General features: G+C 39.2%; 1 protein-coding gene across 1 annotated transcript in view; it reads left to right on the forward strand.

Annotated features, from left to right (window-relative positions):
• LOC139761992 (mitochondrial-processing peptidase subunit alpha) overlaps positions 1–23,891 on the forward strand; it is a 103,887-nt gene that overhangs the window by 70,211 nt on the left and 9,785 nt on the right. Inside the window, exons 8-10 of the mRNA XM_071686770.1 lie at positions 5,751–5,859; positions 18,527–18,738; positions 21,497–21,662. Coding sequence (XP_071542871.1) covers positions 5,751–5,859; positions 18,527–18,738; positions 21,497–21,662 — 487 coding nt within the window. The remainder of the gene's footprint in view (positions 1–5,750; positions 5,860–18,526; positions 18,739–21,496; positions 21,663–23,891) is intronic.

Consider the following 23,891-nt stretch of genomic DNA (forward strand, 5'->3'; position numbering starts at 1 on the left):
TAATGAAGGGTAGAGGTGCAAGTATGGAAATGAAGAAAGGATTGAGGGACAGCATGGTCCTTCTGACCTTGACCTATGCAGCCAAAACATGGACATGGACTTAGTCACAGAGGTCAAGAATTCAGGCACTGAAAATGAAGCATTAGAGAGGAGCATGTGTTATGACATTATGGAATGAAGAAAGAAATGAGGGGGATGTACGAGAGATGTGATGTGGCAGGGAGTGCAAAGTGAATGAATTGTGGATTGGTAGAGAGGGTGAAACACACTTTGAGATGGTTTGGACATGAGGAAAGAATGTTAAATGGGGAGTTTGCAAGGAGAGTGTGTGATAGTACAATTAAAGAGTTTTTTTTGTGTGAGGAAGACCACCTATGACATTGGGAAATAGAGTGGAAGAGTACTGATGGGAGAGAAATGGGGGAAGAATGTGTGGAATGATAATGCATGAAAGGAAGGCATGTAAGGACAGGGATAAGTGGAGGTTTTTTTGCTGGGGCTTTGTCCTTGATGGGAGTTCCCAGAAGCAATAGGCTTAGAGAGAGAGAGAGAGAGAGAGAGAGAGAGAGAGAGAGAGAGAGAGAGAGAGAGAGAGAGAGAGAGAGAGAGAGACCTACCTACGTGGCCTTTCCTCATTGGGCCTCAATATGTGTTTGTAAATGAAGCCAATATTTGTTTATTACTGATGCTGTCTTAGTAAGATGGGGAAGGGAGTTAGATATTAAACAAAAATATAGGACTATGGATGTAGGAAAGGCATATAATGAAATTGATCGGAAAGCAGCTTTAGAAGTATGAAATTTATACTCTTTAGATCTTTTATAATGAATGTAATATTTTTGATAAGAGTTAATGGTGGTATGGGTTCGTAGTTTAAGGTATGGGTCAGTGGTTGAAGATAGATAGTGACAAGGCTGTGTAATATCTTCATTTTTGCTTCATTGTTTATATGGAGGAGAATTGTGCAACATAGTGAAGTAAGGTGATTATGGTGTGCTACTGAAACATTGAAGTGAATAGAAGGCACCATAGATGCAGTACTTTATTTGGATGATGCTCTTACAATAGCTGAATTGTAGAAATTGGATTGAGTGGTAGGTCGCTTTGATATAGGAAGGAGGACTTGAAGAACAGGTAAATACAAGTAAGAATAAAGTTCTTAGTTTTGATTGAGATGGTTGTTCACAGTATCTTGATCCACATGAATAGAGGAGAATTAGTTATTACAAAGTTTAGGTATTCGGAAGAATTTATCATTAGGTTTGGGAGTGGGGAAGTTTAAGTTAAGACTGCTGTGAAAAAAAAAGGGGGGGGGGGGAACTAGTGCTGCACAGAGAACTCGGTTGAATGGCAGGAATTTAGCTCTCACATTCCTACATACATACTATATGGTCCACTTGGGACCAGAGTCCTACACATTTACAGGATCTAAGCTGATGTATCCTTCCCCATTCTAAATTTCATGGAGCTGCCAAGAACAATGTAAAGATACCATATGTCATTTATGATTCACCCTCAGAAATTTCTCTGCCATTAGGTAACCTACAAAAACCTTGTTGGAAGAATTCTCATCTGGGAGCCACATGAGTAACACCTGGGTATTTGGCTGCCACAGATATAAAGATGTGATGCTGTGGGAGAGATAAGATGCACTTTCGATGGAAAGTAGTGATTTTAGCAAATAATGGTGATGATTACTATGATATTTTGTTTAGACCCAGTGATAACAGTGATGTGGTGGAAACAACCTCGTAAATCTGTTGTACTGCCAAGAAACTTAAGACACTTTGATTTGCTAATGAAATTTTTTTTTTTTTGATGTTTTATGTTCTTTGATTCCTTCTTCTGTTTCCCCTTTTAGAAATTTGAAATACAACGAGGGGAGGGTTTCTAGCCCCCTGCTCCCGTTCCCTTTAGTCGCCTTCTATGCCACATGGGGAATGCATGGGAAGTATTTTTTCTCCCATATCCCCAGGGATAGAGGATGTTTGTGTCAGAGGTGGAGGGAACGAGGGGAAGTGGGGGACCAAATTGGAGGTGGAAGGATGGAATGAGAAATATTTTGCGCAATCGGGGCGTGAACATACAGGAGGGTGAAAGGCGTGCAAGGAATACAGTGAATTGGAACAATGTGGTATATTGGGGTTGATGTGCTGTCAATGGATTAAACCAGAGCGTGTAAAGTGTTTTGGGTAAACCATGGAAAGTTTTGTGGGGTCTAGATGTGGAAAGAGAGCTGTGGTTTCGGTGCATTATACATGACTGCTAGAGACTGAGTGTGAAGGAATGTGGCCTTTGTTGTGTTTTCCTAGCACTACCTTGCACACGCGCAGGGGGGAGGGGGGTGCCATTTCATGTGTGGCGGGGTGGCAACGGGAATGGATGAAGGCAGCAAGTATGAATATTTTTTTTTTTTTTTTTTTTTGCTTTGTCGCTGTCTCCCACGTTTGTGAGGTAGCGCAAGGAAACAGACGAAAGAAATGGCCCAACCCACCCCCATACACATGTATATACATACGTCCACACACGCAAATATACATACCTACACAGCTTTCCATGGTTTACCCCAGACGCTTCACATGCCTTGATTCAATCCACTGACAGCACGTCAACCCCGGTATACCACATCGCTCCAATTCAGTCTATTCCTTGCCCTCCTTTCACCTTCCTGCATGTTCAGGCCCCGATCACACAAAATCTTTTTCACTCCATCTTTCCACCTCCAATTTGGTCTCCCTCTTCTCCTAGTTCCCTCCACCTCCGACACATATATCCTCTTGGTCAATCTTTCCTCACTCATTCTCTCCATGTGACCAAACCACTTCAAAACACCCTCTTCTGCTCTCTCAACCACGCTCTTTTTATTTCCACACATCTCTCTTACCCTTACGTTACTTACTCGATCAAACCACCTCACACCACACATTGTCCTCAAACATGTGAGAAACTGCAGAAGCTGGTGACTGAGTTTGGTAAAGTGTGTGAAAGAAGAAAGTTAAGAGTAAATGTGAATAAGAGCAAGGTTATTAGGTACAGTAGGGTTGAGGGTCAAGTCAATTGGGAGGTGAGTTTGAATGGAGAAAAACTGGAGGAAGTGAAGTGTTTTAGATATCTGGAAGTGGATCTGGCAGCGGATGGAAACATGGAAGCGGAAGTGGATCATAGGGTGGGGGAGGGGGTGAAAATTCTGGGAGCCTTGAAGAATGTGTGGAAGTCGAGAACATTATCTCGGAAAGCAAAAATGGGTATGTTTGAAGGAATAGTTGTTCCAACAATGTTGTATGGCTGCGAGGCGTGGACTATGGATAGAGTTGTGCGCAGGAGGATGGATGTGCTGGAAATGAGATGTTTGAGGACAATGTTTGAGGATGAATATGTACATGTGTATATATGTATATGTCTGTGTATGTATATGTTGAAATGTATAGGTATGTATATGTGCATGTGTGTATATACATGTGTATGTGGTTGGGTTGGGCCATTCTTTCACCTGTTTCCTTGCGCTACCTTGCTAATGCGGGAGACATCAACAAAGTATAATAACATTATACTTTGTTGCCGTCTCCCGTGCTAGCAAGGTAGCGCAAGGAAACAGACAAAAGAATGGCCCAAACCCACCCATATACACATGTATATACATACACGTCCGCACACACACATATACATACCTATACGTTTCAATAACAATTATTTATTTATTTATTTTGCTTTGTCGCTGTCTCTCGCTTTAGTGAGGTAGCACAAGGAAACAGTCGAAAGAATGGCCCAACCCACCCACATACACATGTATATATATACATGTCCACACACGCAAATATACATACCTGTACATCTCAACGTATACATATATATACACACACAGACATATACATATATACACATGTACATAATTCATACTGTCTACCTTTATTCATTCCCATCGCCACCTTGCCACACATGAAATGACAACCCCCTCCCCCGCATGTGCATGAGGTAGCGCGAGGAAAAGACAACAAAGGCCACATTCGTTCGCACTCAGTCTCTAGCTGTCATGTAATAATGCACCGAAACCACAGCTCCCTTTCCACATCCAGACCCCACAGAACTTTCCACGGTTTACCCCAGACGCTTCACATACCCTGATTCAATCCATTGACAGCACGTTCACCGCGGTATACCACATCGTTCCAATTAACTCTATTCCTTGCACGCCTTTCACTCTCCTGCATGTTCAGGCCCCGATCACTCAAAATCTTTTTCACTCCATCTTTCCACTTCCACCTCAATAATAATAATGATAGTAATAAATATAAATAAAAAATGTTCTTTGATAATATGAAGAATTTAGTTATTACTTCAGTTTCTTTTTTTTTTTCTCTTAAACTTAGGCTTCAGGAAATACGAGAATAAATCAAGCTTAAGATTGAAAAGATTAAGTGAAGTGTGTGCTAGAACTTTGCATGCATAACTGTTTGTCCCAGATTTTTTGTATTGATTTGAAATCTTAGTTTGACTAAGTTCCTTGTCTAAGAAAAGTAATATCTCTTTTGGTCTGTTAATTGGATTCTTTATTTTGATATCTAAGAAAAGTATTGTCTTTCTTGGTTTGTTGATGGAATTTTTCATTTTTGTAAGAATTTCTGATTTAGATAACATACTTAGCAGTTTTAGATATCTAGGAGTAGACTTAACAGTGAATGGAACTATGGAAGTGGAAGTGAGTCATAGAGTGGGAGAGGGGGTGAAAGTTCTGGGAGTGATTAAGAATGTGTGGAAACAGAGAACATTATCTCGAAAAGCAAAAATGGGTATGTTTGAAGGAATAGTTGTTCCAACAAAGTTATATGGTTGTGAGGCATGGGCTGTTGATGGGGTTGTACAGAGGAGGGTGGATGTGTTGGAAATGAAATGTTTGAGGACAATATGTGGTGTGAGGTGGTTTGATCAAGTCAGTAATGAAAGGGTAACAGAGATTTGTGGTAATAAAATGAGTGTGGTTGAAAGAGCAGAAGAGGGTGAGTTGAAATGGTTTGGACATATGGAGAGAATGAGTGAGGAAAGGGTGACAAAGAGGATATATGTGTCTGAAGTGAAGGGAACAAGAAGCAGGAGACCAAATTAGAGGTGGAAGGATGGAGTGAAAAAGATTTTGAGTGATCGGGGCCTGAACATGCAGGAGGGTGAGAGGCATGCAAGGAATAGAGTGAATTGGAACGATGTGGTATACCAGGGTCAACTTGCTGTCAGTGAACTGAATCAGGGCATGTGAAACATCTGGGGTAAACCATGGAAAGGTCTGTGGGGCCTGGATGTAGATAGGGAGTTGTGGTTTTGATGCATTACACATGACAGCTAGAGACTGAATGTGAACGAATGTGACCTTTTTTGTCTTGTTTTCCTGGTGCTATCACACTGACTTGGGTGTGCCGATGCTGTTTCCTGTGGGGTTGTGTTTTTCCTGGAATGGATGAAGGCAAGCAAGAATGAATATGTACATGTGTATTTATGTATATGGCTGTGCATGTGTATGTATGTTGATATATGTATATATATATATGTATGTGTGTATATGAGTGGATGTGTCTTTCTTCATCTGTTTCCTGGCACTACCTTGCTGATGCAGGAAATGGCAATTAAGTATGAAAAATATAAATAAATAGATACTGAGCATTTTCACTGGAAAGGTACTCTGCAACTTAATAGATTTTGTACTTGTACAGCTTTATGGCCTCATGTGAAATCCTTCTTTACACCTTCGCTTTTGTTTGCAGGTACTTTGTGGAATGTCCAACCATATGGGAGGAAGATCCTAGTTTGGCTAGCATTCGCAGTATTAGTGTTGACCATTCTGTTTCACAGTATACTGGAGGACTGATTAAGGTAATAAATGACTCTGTTGCTGCTACCCCCGATTGTTCATAAGCAATCAGATCTTTAATGGCCAAATAGTCTTTTTTTTATTGAGGACAAAATCCTGAAAAATATTTGAAAAATATTGGGTTCATGGTGGTGTTACATTTTCTAGACAGGTGTTCATAGATATTTTTTTTCATACTTGATTTTCACATCCACTCATATCCATTCTCAGTCTCATGTGCTATGCCCCAAAACCAGAGCTCCCTATCTACTACCATGCCCTACAGACCTCTCCATGATTTATACTGGAAGCTTCATGTGCCATTGTTCAGTCCATTGACAGCTCCGTGACCCTAGTACACCACATCATTCTGATTCACTCCATCCTGTATACCCCTTTCACCCTCCTACATGTTCAGGCCCTGATCATTCAAAATCTTTTTTAACTCCATCCTTCTGTCTCCAATCTGGTCTCCCCATTCTTCTTTTCCTTCTACTTCTGACACATGTATCATCTTTGTCAACCTTTCCTCACCCATTCTCGCCATTTGTCCACACTATTTCAGCACACCCTCCTATGCCTTCTCAACCATATATATTTTTATTACTACACATCTCTCTTACCCTTTCATTACCTACTCAATCAAACCAACTCACTCTGCATATTGCCTGCTATCATTTCATTTCCAACATATCCACCCTCCTCTTCACAGCCTTATCCGTAGCCCATGTGTTGCATCCATATGATATTGTAAGGACTACTGTTCCTTCATTCATAGCCACATTTACCTTCCCAGATATGTTCTTTCTTTTCACTCATTCCTCTGTGCTCACAGAACCTTTTCCCTCCTCCCCCACCCTATGATTCACTTAAGCTTCCATGGTTCCATTTGCTGCCAAGTCTACTCCCAGATATGAGACACTTCACTTCCAATTTTTCTCCATTCAAACTCACACCTCAACTAACATGTCCCTCAACCATGCTTTAACTAAAAACCTTGCTTTTGTTCACATTCACTCTTAACTTTCTCCTTTCAGATGCTCTTCCAAACTCAGTCACCAACTTCTGCAGTTTCTCACTTGAATCTACCACCAATGCTTTATCATCAGAAAACAACAAGTGACTCACTTCCCAGGCTCTGTCATCCCTCACAGACTGCATACTTACCCCTCTCTCCAAGACTTGTATATTTACCTTCCTCACCTCCCCATCCATAAACATGAACCCATACCACAGACCAACCTTCACTGAAACCCATTCACTTTCCTGTTTTCCTATTCATACACATGCCTTAAACCCTTCTTTTAGCAGCTTTCCACCCACACCATATATTCTTAAGACCTTCCACAGAGCATCTCCATCAACCCAATCATATGCCTTCTCTGGATCCATAAATGCCACAAACAAGTTCATCTGTTTTTCTAAGTATTTCTTACATTCTTTAAAGCAAACACCTGATCCACACATCCTCTACCAATTCTAAAGCAACACTGCTTCACCTTAATCTGATGCTCTTTTCATGCCTTCACACTCTCAATCAGTTCCCCCTATGCAACTTACCACGTATACTCAACAAACTTATACCTCTGTAATTTGAACTCTTATCCCTCTTGCCTCTATCTAGTTGCACTGTACATGCATTGCATGCACCAACCTTGAGGCACCTCACCATGATCCATGCATATATAGAAAATCCTTACCAACCAATCAACAACACAGTTACCCCCTTTCTTAATAATTTTAACAATGATACCATCCATTTTGGCCATCTTGTCACTTTTCATGATATGCAAAGCTTTCACTGCCTCTTGTTGCTTCACCAAACCACTCTCCATAACTCGCATTTCTCAAAACATATAAAAACCTGACCTGACTAGTCAACAACAATGTCACCCCCCTTTCTCGAGAAATTCAGCTTCACTTACATTCACCCAAGCTGCTTTGCCATAATTCATCATATGTAAGGCTTTCATCAACTTATTTTCATTTTACCAAACCATTTGCTATGACTCATAACACTGCAAGTCTCCATGTCCCAGACATCTAGTATCTGCCACCCTGTAATCTAACACATTCAGCCATCCTTCAAAATAGTCTCTCCTCTCCTGTTTTCTTCTCCTTTACCCATTAGCACATCCCCATTAGCTCCCCTCACTGATGCCACCTTTCATTTTCTTTTCCTTAAAATGGTATTCACCTCCTAAAAGTTTTTCATGTTCTCCCTAAATTTTACTGATACTTACTTGCCCATGTCTCATTTGCCCTAGTTTTCAGCCCCTGCACCTTCCTCTTGACCTCCAGTGGCTTTTTCTTGTTTGTTTCCCAATTACTCACACTCCTTTCTTTACAGATAGTGTCCACCTCTCTTTTGTCTTTCACAAGCAACTTCCTCATCCCATCACTCACTACCCTTTTTCAAGCTCCTGCATCCCACCTTCACCATGTTACTCACTTCACCCACTGCAAGGCTGAGCAAGGGTTCTCAAGGTACCTTCCATTCCTCATTTTTAAGACTGTTTGCAGTATATAGAAATTACCAGAAACAAAAAATATCTTTAAAGAATATATCTATGGAGAATGAATATTCAGTTTTTGACCAGGTATTTTTCATTTTTTTTAATACATTTGGTGTTGCTTTGAATTACTCCCAGTGGTGAATCATTCCGTAAGTGAACAATTCTGTAGAATTGTTAAATATCAAATGTTTGTCTGTGAATAGGTATCCATTACTTCGCATGAAATCAGACTGATCTGCTCTTGGATCCTGATTAGGTAATGATTTTCATTGCATTTGATCATTTTGAATACCTGTTTGAAATCCCAACTTACTCTTTTCTTTTAAGCTATATCAATAAGGATCTTGCTTTCAGAAGTGGTAGAGAATGTGTGGATCAGGTGTTTGCTTTGAAGAATGTATGTGAGAAATACTTAGAAAAGCAAATGGATTTGTATGTAGCATTTATGGATCTGGGGAAGGCATATGATAGAGTTGATAGAGATGCTCTGTGGAAGGTATTAAGAATATATGGTGTGGGAGGCAAGTTGTTAGAAGCAGTGAAAAGTTTTTATCAAGGATGTAAGGCATGTGTACGAGTGGGAAGGGAGGAAAGTGATTGGTTCTCAGTGAATGTCGATTTGTGGCAGGGATGCGTGATGTCTCCATGGTTGTTTACTTTGTTTATGGATGGGTTTGTTAGGGAGGTGAATGCAAGAGTTTTGGAAAGAGGGGCAAGTATGCAGTCTGTTTTGGATGAGAGAGCTTGGGAAGTGAGTCAGTTGTTGTTTGCTGATGATGCAGCGCTGGTGGCTGATTCTTGTGAGAAACTGCAGAAGCTGGTGACTGAGTTTGGTAAAGTGTGTGAAAGAAGAAAGCTGAGAGTAAATGTGAATAAGAGCAAGGTTATTAGGTACAGTAGGGTAGAGGGACAAGTCAATTGGGAGGTAAGATTGAATGGAGAAAACCTGGAGGAAGTGAAGTGTTTTAGATATCTGGGAGTGGATCTGGCAGCAGATGGAACCATGGAAGCAGATGTGAGTCACAGGGTGGGGGAGGGGGCAAAAGTTTTGGGAGTGTTGAAAAATTTGTGTAAGGCGAGAATGTTTTCTTGGAAAGCAAAAATGGGTATGTTTGAAGGAATAGTGGTTCCAACAATGTTATATGGTTGCAAGGCATGGGCTATAGATAGAGCTATGTGGGTGGATGTGTTGGAAGTGAGATGTTTGAGGACAATATGTGGTGTGAGGGGGTTTGATCGAGTAAGTAATGAAATGGTAAGAGAGATGTGTGGTAATAAAAAGAGTGTGGTTGAGAGAGCAGAAGAGGGTGTTTTGAAATGGTTTGGTCATATGGCGAGAATGAGTGAGGAAAGATTGACCAAGAGGATATATGTGTCAAAGGTGGAGGGAACAAGAAGTGGGAGACCAAGTTGGAAAGATGGAGTGAAAAAGATTTTGAGCGATCGGGGCTTGAACATGCAGGAGGGTGAAAGGCGTGCTAGGAATAGAGTGAATTGGAACGATGTGGTTTACCAGGGTTGACGTGCTGTCAGTGGATTGAACCAGGGCATGTGAAGCATCTGGGGTAAACCATGGAAAGTTCTGTGGGGCCTGGATGTGGAAAGGTAGCTGTGGTTTCGGTGCATTATACATGACAACTAGAGACTGTGTGTGATCGAATGTGGCCTTTGTTTTCTTTTCTTAGTGCTACCTCACGCACATGCGGGGGAGGGCGTTGTCATTTCATGTGTGGCTGGATGGCAACGGGAATGAATAAAGGCAGCAACTATTAATTATGTACATCTTTATGTCTTTGTATGTATATATATGTTTACGTTGAAATGTATAGGTATGTATATATGTGTGTTTGGACGTATATGTATATGCATGAGTATGTGGGTGGGTTGGGCCATTCTTTCGTCTGTTTCCATGTGTTACCTTGCTGACGCAGGAGACAGCGACAAAGTATGATAAATGATAAATAGATAGAATAAGGATCTGGATGGCTTACGTTGGAATTGTTTCTCAGTTTGGGAATCACTTTGATAGGTTGCTTCTGTGCTCTTTCCATGCCACCCTTGTCTTTTCTCATGTAGGGTAACCAAACCTGAACACAAAATTCACAGTGGTGATGCACCTGTAAAGCTTATTGGGTGAGGATTATTTTTTTGGATCTAAATTTGAATATACTACCAATGAAGCGTAGAATTTTTTTCCTTTTTCTAGTGGTTATTCACAATGTTTGCGTAGTTGTAAGTAATTGGAGATTATCACACGTAAGTCTTTTCTTTATTTTCCTTATGTAGCTGTGCAGGATTCCTACTGTAGCTTGCCTTCTCATTTTTAATGCTGACATGGAGAAATTTAACACTTAATGATACTGAAATTCATATGCCATTTATGAGCCCAGTCTATTATCTTTTTGTCATCTTGAAGCTGTAGACTTTCAATATTTTTGAGATCTGGCCCAAAAACTCAATAAGATCTTCAGTGGGTAAAGGAATATAATGATTTACATTAATGAATGCAAAAATTATGTGAAAAATGGTGCATAAATACACAAAGGTAAGTCAGTAAACAACTCTAAAGAAATGAATGCGAATTACATTATGCATCACTTAATGATAATATCTTTACATGTGAAGGATCCAATTGATGAAAAATAAATGTGTTCTATTACTGTGGCAAAATTGAATACCACTGGGCATCACATAATGATGATAATGTCTTTATAGGAAGTAAGGAATCCAAGTGGAAAAGTGAAAGATATATGGTGCAAAAAACGCATTTTTTTGCCAAAGCAAAGTTTGATACCATTATTTATCACATAATGATAATAATACCTTTGTAAGAAGTGAAGGATCATTTTGAAAATATTATAGATTTTTTCATACATGATCACTGTTTCCCATGTTAGCAAGGTAGAGCTAGAAACATGAAGAAAGGCTACATCTACTCATATGTCTTATCCAGCTCTCATGTCTAATGCACTGAAAACACAACTCTGGCCACAACCAGGCCCCACAGACTTTTCCATGGTTTACCCCGGTTGCTTCATATGTCTTTTCAGTCCATTGACAGCACGTCATTCTCTCCATATGTCCAAGTGATAGATATGTGGTGAAGAGTAAATGTGTTCTTTTGTCATGGCTTTATTTTGTAACTTTTGCTTCAGAGTAAATTATGATAACAACAATACAAAATACATTGTTATGTAAGTTATAAATGATTTACATTAAAATTTGATGAAAAATATGACTAATATCCTAAATCAGAAAGCATACATTTAGCTACATATCAGATCTTTCACTTGAGTCAAATGCTGTCTACATTTAGGATGTTTGGGCCGTGGGCATTCTCAGCCTTACAGCTTCTCTGTACAGGAACTTGTGTAGCTGAGTTAGTTGATGGAAGTAAGTGAGGTTTTCCAACTCCCCATCACCTAGTTATACTTCTGAGGTATTGTAATCCATATTCATCTGTGTCCTTAAAAGCACTCCCACTTTCAGACACTGGTATGATGGCATCCATTTCTGCATCAGTTACATCCCTCTTATTCTTGCTGCTCTTGATTTCCATGGGAAAAATAAAGCATTACGGAAGTCATAACCATTAACATGAAAACACTGTTTAGTAGCATATTCTGAAACCTCTACCCTATATCAGTACAAAGGGAAAGTAAAGCATAGTAGTTACATAGTACTTGATAGGTAGCTTATTAATCATTGATAGTACGATCAAAAGACAAGAGGAAATGACATGAGAGTTAAATGGCTTACTCGCTGCATAATCAGTTGGTTGTGTGAATGTAAATATACAGTATACAGTGCACTGCTCGAATTCCCCATAACTTTTGGCTTGTGTAAGCTTATAAAACATCCAGTGGATATCACAGTATAATGTAATGTCTGTAACTAGCCCACAGGTAAAATCCAAAGGCAAACACTGTATATGTGAATATCAAATGCATTATAAGGAGCACAAAATATGCGCCCTGCCTTTTGGCAGAATGGCAGGAGCAATAGATAGAAGCTGAATTTAGGAACAATAAGGCAGATACATTAGATAGAAACATTTGGTAGAAGTAGTAGGCAGGAACATTAGGCAGAAGTAGCCAGTAGAAAAAGTAGGGGCTTTTGCAAATACTGCACTAGAGTTGTCCTCTGTCAGTGGCATTTTAAGGGTGAGGCACTGATAATGGCTAAGATGCAACACGAGTTCACTAGTTATGGACACTATTGTTGTGGTCTCCCCCATGAGAGAGCTGCAGGTGGAAACAGGAGTCAGATATAAATAGGTGGACCAAAAGTGTAAATTCTGATAATTTTAGGCATTTTAGTCGCATATTCGTGAAATATTAAGCTTGTTATTGTGGATGAGAGGGTAGGTACTTCAATAGTAATGTATCATAAAGATCTGACATACAACAAATCAATAAAATTAACCTTTTAATTAAATACAGAGAGTGCAAGATAACTCACCAAGTAGTTGGTCAACTGGTGACTTTATACAAATATTTGAGTGCTGTGTTGCTTACAGATTGTAACCAGCATGAAGGTGTGGCAGAATTTTCAAAGATATAGTAGGTATTTCTACATGTTATAGTGGAGGGAAAAGTTTTTCTGAAGAAATGGGGAAATCTGATTGTCATTGTTGACTGGAATTGTAGTATGAGCAGATATGTCCACATGACGTAGTAAAAGAGTTCAACCGAAAATTTCATCTGAAATGACGCACCCCTGGTTGCAAAAATAAAAATTTTATCTGAATATATACCATATGCCATTGAAGAAAGTACCCAAAATAATTTTGTGCCTGGCTGGTGGCATGGTGATCGTTATTTATGCAGTTATACGATTTTAGGTGTTTTTTAGGTGTGATGTTACTCTACATGCTCCTAAACACTCTAAACTTTTCTTCTTTAGGCTTGATATCACACATTTCTTACGTATCATTCCATCTATCTGAATATATACCATGTGATATTAAAATAAATCCTGAAAATAATTTTGTTCCTGGCTGGTGGCATGGTGATCGTTACTTCTGTAAGTATACGATTTTAGGTGTGATGTTACTCTACATGCTCCTAAACACTACACTTTTCTTCTTTAGGCTTGATTTCACACATTTCTTTTGTATCATTTACTTACCTTTTACATATACATATGATTTTATGTGAATCATAGGGTGGGGGAGGGGGCGAAAATCCTGGGAGCCTTGAAGAATGTGTGGAAGTCGAGAACATTATCTCGGAAAGCAAAAATGGGTATGTTTGAAGGAATAGTGGTTCCAACAATGTTGTATGGTTGCGAGGCATGGGCTATGGATAGAGTTGTGCACAGGAGGGTGGATGTGCTGGAAATGAGATGTTTGAGGACAATGTGTGGTGTAAGGTGGTTTGATCGAGTAAGTAATGTAAGGGTAAGAGAGATGTGTGGAAATAAAAAGAGCGTGGTTGAGAGAGCAGAAGAGGGTGTTTTGAAATGGTTTGGGCACATGGAGAGAATGAGTGAGGAAAGATTGACCAAGAGGATATATGTGTCGGAGGTGGAGGGAACGAGGAGAAGTGGGAGACCAAATTGGAGGTGGAAAGATGGAGTGAAAAAGATTTTGTGTGATCGGGGCCTGAACATGCAGGAGGGTGAAAGGAGGGCAAGGAGTAGAGTGAATTGGATCGATGTGGTATACCGGGGTTGACGTGCTGTCAGTGGATTGAATCACGGTATGTGAAGCGTCTGGGGTAAACCATGGAAAGTTGTGTGGGGCCTGGATGGGGAAAGGGAGCTGTGGTTTCAGGCATTATTGCATGACAGCTAGAGACTGAGTGTGAACGAATGGGGCCTTTGTTGTCTTTTCCTAGTGCTACCTCGCACACATGAGGGGGGAGGGGGATGGTATTCCATGTGTGGCGAGGTGGCGATGGGAATGAATAAAGGCAGACAGTGTGAATTGTGTGCATGGGTATATATGTGTGTGTCTGTGTGTGTATATATATGTGTACATTGAGATGTATAGGTATGTATATTTTGCGTGTGTGGACGTATATGTATATACATTGTGTATGGGGGTGGGTTGTGCCATTTCTTTCGTCTGTTTCCTTGCGCTACCTCGCAAACGCGGGAGACAGCGACAAAGCAAAATAAAAAATATAAATGATATATGATTTTATGTGTTACATGCACTGTTTATGTATTTACATTTTATGAGCACAGACAGGATATTATTTACATGAAAAGATAAAAGAATTAAACTTATTTTCATCAAAATTGTAAATGCAGATACAAATATTATTTCATTTACTTTGAAAATAACTATAACAGTTCGCATGTTACACTCTCTTTGATGATGTATGGGTGACTGTGATGCATATTTTTTTCTGTTTTGTCAGGTTGCTAGTGACATATGTGGATAAGAGAAGGAATTATACATAGGGTGGGAATTGAAATGAGGGCAGAAACTATTAACCTCATGTAAGGCGTACAGCAGTCCTCAGTGATTTCTCACATGAGGCATAGAGCAGTGAAAGGTTAAGTATCCAACTTTCTCACTGTACCGTTAGTATCCTATAAAGGTCTTATCTATCTCTAGAAAGACATGGGATTAAATTTTACTCTCCTCAGTACCTTTAAAAACCATCATTATAAGTGCAGTTCATGCATACACAGTTACCCTGCAGAAAAAACATGACCTTAGTGATAAGGAGAAACATTTGTGATTTGTATCAATTTAAGAAAATTGGAGAAAAATGATATGAGAAATGTGGAGAAATAAGTGACTTAGAGTGAATCTTGCAGGATTACAGTGCATAGAAAGGAGGAAGTTGTATGGGGGGGGGGGGAGTGTCTCCACTGACCTCACATTATTGGAAGAGATTGAGTGAGAATGATGCTAAATTGTCTCATTATGTTATCACGGTGATGAAGGAGTGTAATAATGGGTGATAGGTAAAGAGCTAGATTATTTCCAGAGAAATAGCTTCTCCAGTATCCCTTCCATGTGTCCTCACATTTAGTTGTTATTGCTGTAATATTTCTGAATGGGTTCATGTAATATTCCACCAACACTGTTCCTGTGCATGAAACAAGAGGAGAATGTGAAACTAGGTCCAAGATAAAGAAACAAATCCCCCAGTAACTTTCCCACACTTGTCAACCAATTTCCCTTACACTGATTATTTGTGTGCAAGTTGTAACATTAGATAGCCTTCTTTTCTTCCATTCTTGTATACCATTTCCTGCATAGTGAAGTAACTCCAGGAATAAACAAAGAATGCCCTCATTTGCTCATGCTTCCTCTCACTGTCATGTTTGATGTACCAAAGTCAAGCCTTCTTATCCACAGCCAAGTCCTGTAGCCCTTTCTATGGTGTCTCCTGACTTCTTTATATCCCCTGCTTCAGTCCATTAATAGCGCATTGCTCTAGTTTGCTCTGTTCCACGTATGCCTCATACTCTCTTTCATGATCAGGCCCCAGTCACTCAGTGCATCTTTCACTTCATATATCTTCCTCCTCATAGGTTCCTCCTCTCTCCTTTTTCCCACCACTTCATTCATAGTCTGTATCTCCTCACTCATCATTCCAGCAATCTCTCTTCAGCTCCCTTATTTTTACTCCTCTTGGTGCCACACCTATCTCTTGCTGTGTCGTTTCTTATTCGATCAACCCTCCTCACACCACCTATTATCGTCAGACATTTCATATCTAACACATGTACTTTTTGTTCTAAGGCCTGTGCCTCACATCATTACAACACCAACCAACATGCCTGTCTTTGCCCTCACAGATTGTGACCTTTCTTTCTGCTTTCTCCTTAATGCATCTATGACCTTCCCCCCCATCCTCCCTTTGGCTTACTTCAGCTACTGTAGTTCTATCTGCTGCCTTTCCCACGCTGTGATGTCTAAAACACTTCACTTCTTTCAGGTTTTCTCTATTCATACCCTCCAATTAACTTGTTTCTCTCCACAGATAAACTTAATAACTTTGCTTTAGTCACAGTAACTGAACTTGCATATTTTACACATTCTCCTAAACTCAGAAACCAGCTCCAGGAGTTGCTGACTTGAATTTGGCACCAGCACCATTTCATCAGCAAATAGCAACTGACTTATCTCCCAGGTCTCCCACCCCCACACCATCACAGAAAAAAAAAAAAAAAGATTAAATGGCCATAGTGACATTAGACACTTCTTCTTGGGACCCACCTTCACTTGGAACCACTCACCCTCCTCTCTTCATACTTGCACATATGCCTTTATGAAAACGTTACTACTTCTGGTGGCTTTCTCCCACACTCCATATATTCATAAACACCCTCCACTTAGTAACCCTATCAGTATTATCATCTGCTTTTGATAGATTTTATGTTATTCACCACTAGTTTTATGCTTATGTGTGATACAGACTTACTTTTTAGAATTTCAGCAAGCTTATCAGAAGGAAATAAGCATCATCTACATATCCTTTTCTCTTCTTGGGAGCAATCAGCTGTTGTCCACACCCTTATCTAATCCCCAATTAGCATTAGACCAAGTCACCACAGAGGTGATAATATAACTGTATTTTCTTTAACTTTTGAAAGTTAATCTGTCATTTCATAAGGAAAATGTTTTGATTTTCTTTCACATACCACAATAGGATATTTGGACCATGCTTGGCAAGCCATATGAGGATTTAGTGTTGATTCTATAAATGATGTATAATCATTGGTGGTTCTCATGAGGCTAATTGAGTGATACTCTCTGAGCAGGGACTTATTTGACTTTTCAAATATTTTTATTTCATGGCAAACTTCAAGTCTTTTGGAACTTTCTCTGTGGGAAGTGACTGACTGAAAAGAGCAATCAAAGACTTGATTATCTCAATTTTGGCTAATTATCTTTCTAACTTTCAGCTTCTTTCAGTGTTCTTTGATTAAACTTATCAGAATGCCATTATATTTATTTTGATTCTTTTTAATGCTTATATCTTGACTGTGTATATCAATGTATTTTGAATTTTTCGTCTCTGCTATCAATGGAACTGGATTAGAAACACATGATGTGTTTTCATTTGTAAATGTGGATGCTAAAGAGAGTCATTTTAGATCTTTGCCATTCCTTCATTGTCTTGAACCAGTTTGGCAGTTTCTGAGGATGATAGACCAATTGACAGGGTGATGACTTTTTTCTAATAAAACAGATTTTTTTAGGGTTTGTTTCACTTTTTCAACAACATATGTGTCATTTTGTCAGTAGCCATGAAATATTTTTTCTGTGGAATTTATGTAATTTACTCAGTCGTATTGATTATTTCATTGCTTGACCTTTTTTATATTATTTTGGACAACAGGTATTGGATGTGCTTTCAGGGAAATGCCTAAGAACATTAAGTTGTACGAGATGGATTGATTGTTTAAGAAATGTTTGTGTCAGAGGTAGAGTGCAGTTTGACTAAGAAGACTGACCAATGTATGCTTTAGTGGTTCATACATATTTAGAGGATTTTTGAAGAGACTAACAAAGGGAATTTATGTGTAATAGATAGAGGGAGCAAAAGGGAGGGGGAGACCTGAGGTGCAAATAGAGTTGAAGTGAAGAAAGCTTTTGGGTGGCATTTCCTGACCACTCACAACGATGAGAACTTTGCATTGGGTAGAAAGAATTGGAACGATGTAGGATATGGGAGAAGGGAGTGATATGCTAATGAGCTGAACCAAGGGCATGGTATATGAAGTATTCAAGGTAAACCATAGAATGGGGTATGGCTGTAGATGGTGTTCTCTGGTTTCTATGCACTGTATATGTTAGCTAGAAACTCAATGTTTTTCGATAAGGCCATTGTTCATTGTTTGTAATGTTACCTTGCCAAAGTAGAAAAGGCAGTTAGGAATGAAGAATTATCCCTCTTTTACATGTTAAATTACTTGGTTACCATTCTTGTGGATATCCTTTATTGATATTGAAATACCATTTATTTTCACTGTTCCTAGACCCACTGGGCTGCCTTTTTAGCTTTACATATTTGCTCTATCTCTCTTGCATTACAGTTTCATGGAATATGCATCTTTCTTTGTCATTCTTCACATCTTCAATTTTATCAATGTGTTTGTTATAATGTGTTTTGTTTTCAAAGTTGTTAGACTATCTTAATTCAGCTCGTCATTCTTCAAAAAATCCCACAATCTAATGAAATGATATTTCATTCTTTTGAAGGAAGAAGCTGATCTTTCAGATGTATCATTAGGCCCCAACCCTTTACCAGAATTGGCTCATCTTGTGATTGGTTTGGAGTCCATGGGTCACCAGCACAGTGACTTCGTTACATGCTGTGTCTTGAACATGATGATGGGGGGAGGTGGCAGCTTTAGTGCAGGTGGCCCTGGGAAAGGCATGTACACCCGGTTGTATACCAATGTTCTCAACAGGTAAGGGGAGGTAACTTGAACCATGATGAATTTGTTTTAGGTGTTAAAGTAGATCAAACATTTAAATGTAAGATATCTGCCTTGAAGCAAGAGGAGGAACCAAACATGTATTTTTTCTTGAAGGCTCAGTTGTTCATTTCTGGAGCTAACCTGATGAAGGCAGAAAAGTTGAGCTATGTTTAAAGAAAAACGTAAATATAAGAGAATATCCAAAGTTATGAAAATGCTATATTGTTATTTAGTTTGGAAAATATTTATAACTTATAGTGTTAATTTAAGAAGTTGATAAGTTGTGAATTGCTCTTTTAGCACCTTTTTTTTTTTTCTCATTTGGGGATGAATTTGTAAGAAATACTTTCTGTGGTTCCGGGTTCACTACTCATCCCTGCCATACTTCTCACAAATATTGAAGATAAATTCTCTATGGCTGAACCATAAAATTTTCTTATATTTATATGTATTGTATTTGTGTAGATTTTTATTTTGATATTGCAGGAAGTACTTTCTTGACTCTTGACATTGGGAAGACAGTTTAGACAAAAGCATGACTGATTTGTGTCATTTACTTTAACATATGGGTAAAAGATAGCAAGGTAGACTGGAAGCAGGCATTAAGAGTTTGTCCTCAATTAGTTTTGAAAAATCTTCAGGAGGATAATGATACATCATGACAGTACACAAGCTTATTTACAAAGTTGGAAGATCAAGTAACTGGTAGCTTAGGTGTCACTACCTGATAGGCTTTTTACTACTGGCTGATGCATCCTCAAACTGACTAGTCACAGTGCACCTTTTCTTTTGCTGTCCTAACCTAGGTGAAGCTGTCTGCTTTATCGTTGTTGTCTATCTATCTTGACACCAAGGGACTTGCATCAAGTGGTTAGTCAAGGCAAGTCTCCACTTATCCCTGTCCTTACATGCCTCCCTTGCAAGTACCATTCCACTTATTTTTCCCCATTTCTCTCCCTCCAGTACTCTTCCACTCTGTTTTCCCATATAACAGGTGGTTTTCCTCTCACATGAACGTCTATAATCTGTTGTTGTTGTTGTTGTTGTTGTTGTTGTTGCTGCTGCTGTCAGACAATAATATTAAAGCAGGCAGTTTTACCAGGGCCAGATCAGTGGCAGAAATGTTGATCTTCGATTGGTCAGTTTGTGACAGGCAGGTGCCAGCAGTGGAACAGCCGGATAAGAACACATCTCAGTGACCAATTCCTCGATCTTCCAGTTTTGTACATGAGCTTGTGTACTGTCACGATTTATCATCATTCTACCGAAGACTGAAGAAGACTGTTGAAGCTGTTTGAGAAGGGTAAATTACTAGCTTTTGCTTTCAAGTTAACTCTAGGAGAAGCTGAAAGATAAGTTGAGGGAATCCAGAACATTAAAAGTTGTAGTTGAGGTGATATGTCAGCAGGTTAAGAATTATTAAAGGCTGCGTGTGTCTTTCAGAGTGCCATTCCTTGTTTGATCAACTCTTCTCGGTACCAACACAGCCACCCTTTTCCCTATAGCACTCTCGAATCACACACACCCTTCTTTACCCTCGCAGACAGTGGAGAGAGAGGAACAACATAATGGGATGAAGACTTAATAAAGTTGGATAAAAAAGTGTGGAAAAAGCCAAATTTTTCAGAAAGTAGTCCATTATAATCATAGTGTAGTGCATTATCAGTGTCATTAATATATATGAGAAAGAGAACCACCCCTAACACCGATCCTTGTGGCACACCACTTGTTCTATGAAACCATTCTGAGCCTTGACCATTAATCGTTACTCTGCTTATGACCAGTCAACAAATTTCCAAACCACTGAAGTACAAACCCATCTGTACTCTATAACTTTACTTTTACTTGTAACCATTGATGCTTTTGTAAATCTGAATAGATAACATCAGCTACTATACTTTCATCTGACATATTAATTATATTATAAAGGAAATCAAACAGATTTGTTGGACTTAAGCGATTTCATTACTTTGCTGAAAACCATTCATTAAGTTGTGGTCCTTTATATGGTGCACAGTCTTATTCCGAATGATGGTTTCCCTAAGTTTACCAACCACAGATGTTACACAAGCAATTCATAGGTAGTATCTTTGTATACTGGCCTTTTATCCAAGTTTGCTTGCTCTTACCTCTTTCCCATGTATATAATTTCTTTAGTGCCTAAATCCACCACCAGCTTTCACTTTTGTGGGTTCTGAAACTCAGTTTTATTTGTTTTTGACACAATGGATGACCAAGCAGGTAAAGCATAGTTTAGGGTGGAGCAGATTCTTTTTCTTGTCCAAATCTCATACCGATTAGTGTTCAGAGAAAACTTAGTTTGATATATAGCAATACTGTTTCTCCCCATCTGAATTCTTAACTGCTCTCTTTTCAATCTTCTAGACCCTATTCTAGACCTTTTGTTGGTTCCTCTGGTGCTGATTGATATTAAGTTTGATGACAGAAACCCAGATGTTCTGGCTCAAAATTAAAGAAGCTGCAGCAGTAGAATGGTTCAGGATATGTATATGCTTTCATTTCTAATAACTAAGCTGGAGATCGTATTTCCTCTGTATGTAAGAGTAATGGGATTGATCAAAGAAATAGACATTCTTTGTTTCTTTGAGAAAAAGATAACTGTAAAGAGTTTGCAAATTTATGGCTTGAGTTTAATGAATATTTGAACTATAGGCCTCATGCACGGATGTGATTGAAATGGTTAAAAGTTGGTAAATTCTTATAAATGTTTTTTTCAATATTTTTTCAGGTATCACTGGATGCACAATGCAACTGCTTACAATCATGCATACAGTGACTCTGGACTGTTTTGCATCCATGCCTCGGCTCACCCCTCACACCTAGGAGAGCTTACACAAGTCCTTACTAGAGAATTTACAGCCATGGCTGGACATATGAGCAAGGAGGAGCTACAGGTGATAAGAACAAGCTGGGAATAATCAGAAGTTGGATGAAGAGTAGTTTGAACTTCTTTATATATTACATTATTTCTTTATGTATTACAGTTTTTGCTTGCATACAGAACTTTTATTTTGTTTATGATAGAATTATTTCTTAAGATTTTGTGGCTTTCCATAAGAATTATTTGTTAATTGCACATTGGTAAATGTGTATGGCAAGTGTTTTCTTTGTTGGGAAATATGAATCAAAGAAACTTGATGTCTTCCTTTCAAGGATGTGGCCAAATTAAACAAATATATCCCCTGGACTTGAAGATAAGCAGTAGCTTTCATCAGCTATAATTATGCCAATAGATACATGTGCTGTGAGGAAGGTGGGAGGTGGGTAGATTAGAAAGAGAAGTGAGTGGTGGGATGAGGTAAAGTTGTTAGTAAAAGAGAAAAGAGAGGCATTTAGATGATATTTACAATGAAGGAGTGCAAATGACTGGGAGATGTATTAAAGAAAGCGGCAAGAGGTCAAAAGGAATGTGCAGGGGTTGAAAAGTAGTGCAAATGAGAGCTGGGGTGAAAGAGTATCATTAAACTTTAGTGAGAATAAAAAGTTATGTTTTCGAAGGAGTTGAATAATGTTTGTAAGACAAGAGAACAAGTGGGAACATCAGTGAAGGGGGCAAGGGGTTGAAGTAATAACAGATAATGAAGTGAGAAGGGGATAGAGTGAATATTTTGAAGGTTTGTTGAATGTGTTTGATGTTAGAGTGGCAGATGTAGGGTGTTTTGGTTGGGGTGGTGTGCAGAGTGAGAGGATCAGGGAGAATAGTTTGGTTAAGAGGGAAGAGGTAGTGAAAGCTTTGCATAAGATGAAATCTGGCAAGAGGGCAGGTTTGGATGGTATTGAAGTAGAATTTATAAAGAAAGGGGTGACTGTGTTGTTGATTGGTTGGTAAGGATACTCATTGTATGTATGGATCATGGTGAAGTGCCTGAGGATTGGTGGAATGCATGCATAGTGCTATTGTACAAAGGCAAAGGTGTGTTCAGACTACAGAGGCATAAGTTTGTTGAGTATTCCTGGGAAATCATATGTGAGGGTATTGACTGAGAGGGTGAAGGCAAGCACAGAGCATCAAATTGGAGAAGAGTAGTGTGGCTTCAGAAGTGGTAGAGGATGTGTGGATCAGATGTTTGCTTTGAAGAATGTGTGTAAGAAATACCTAGAAAAACAAAGGGATTTTTATGTAGCATTTATGGATCTGGAGTAGGCATTTGATAGGGTTGATAGAGACACTTTGTGGAAGGTCCTAAGAGTATATGGTGTGGGGGGTAGGCTGCTAGAAGCAGTGAAAAGTTTTTACCAAAAATGTAAGACATGTGTATGAGTAGGAAGAGAGGAGAGTGATTGGTTCCCATTGAAGGTCAGTCTGCGGCACGGGTAGGTCAGTTTGCGGCAGGGATGTGTGATGTCCCCATGGTTTTTTGATTTATTTATGGATGGGGTAGTTAGGAAGGTAATTGCAAGAACTGTGGAGAGAGGGGCAAGAATGCAGTCTGTTGGAGATGAGAGGGCCTGGGAAGCGAGTCAGTTGTTGTTTGCCGATGATACAGCTTTGGTGGCTAATTCAAGTGAGAAAGTGGAGAAGTTGGTGACTGAGTTTGGAATGTGTGAAAGGAGAAAGGTGAGAGTAAATGTGAACAAGAGCAAGGTTATTAGGTTCCCTAGGGTTGAGGGACAAGTTGATTGGGATATAAGTTTGAATTGAGGAAAATTGGAGGAAGTAGAATGTTTTAGATATCTGGGAGTGGACTTAGCAGTGAATGGAACCATGGAAGTGGAAACATTGTCATGGATGCCAGTAATTGCTTTCTGACTTGCCACATGTTTGCTTACTGCACATGGGATTTTTGTAAGTCGCCAGACTGTATATGACACCTTTGCTGTCAGCTGCCAGAGGTGATCTGTACTGTATATGACACAGCAGTGAATAGGTTAAACCAAACTTCTTTAACTGAGATGTAATTTTGATGAGAGTTGTGTTGACATTTTGAGTGTAATGAAATTGAGCCCTAACTTCTGCTAAATCTGCTCTTTATTGGAGGTGAAATTTGAACATTTAATTGAGTAGCAGTTTTGTTTGTCTACAAAACAGAATTTTTTTGTGGTGCTGTTACTCAGCTGGATAAGGAAAGGTTAGATCTTGATCATCTTGTTTCTGATGTTTCTTATAGTTGCTGGATACTGTT

This window comes from Panulirus ornatus, chromosome 42 (genome assembly GCF_036320965.1).
Source record: "Panulirus ornatus isolate Po-2019 chromosome 42, ASM3632096v1, whole genome shotgun sequence".
NCBI lineage: Eukaryota > Metazoa > Arthropoda > Malacostraca > Decapoda > Palinuridae > Panulirus > Panulirus ornatus.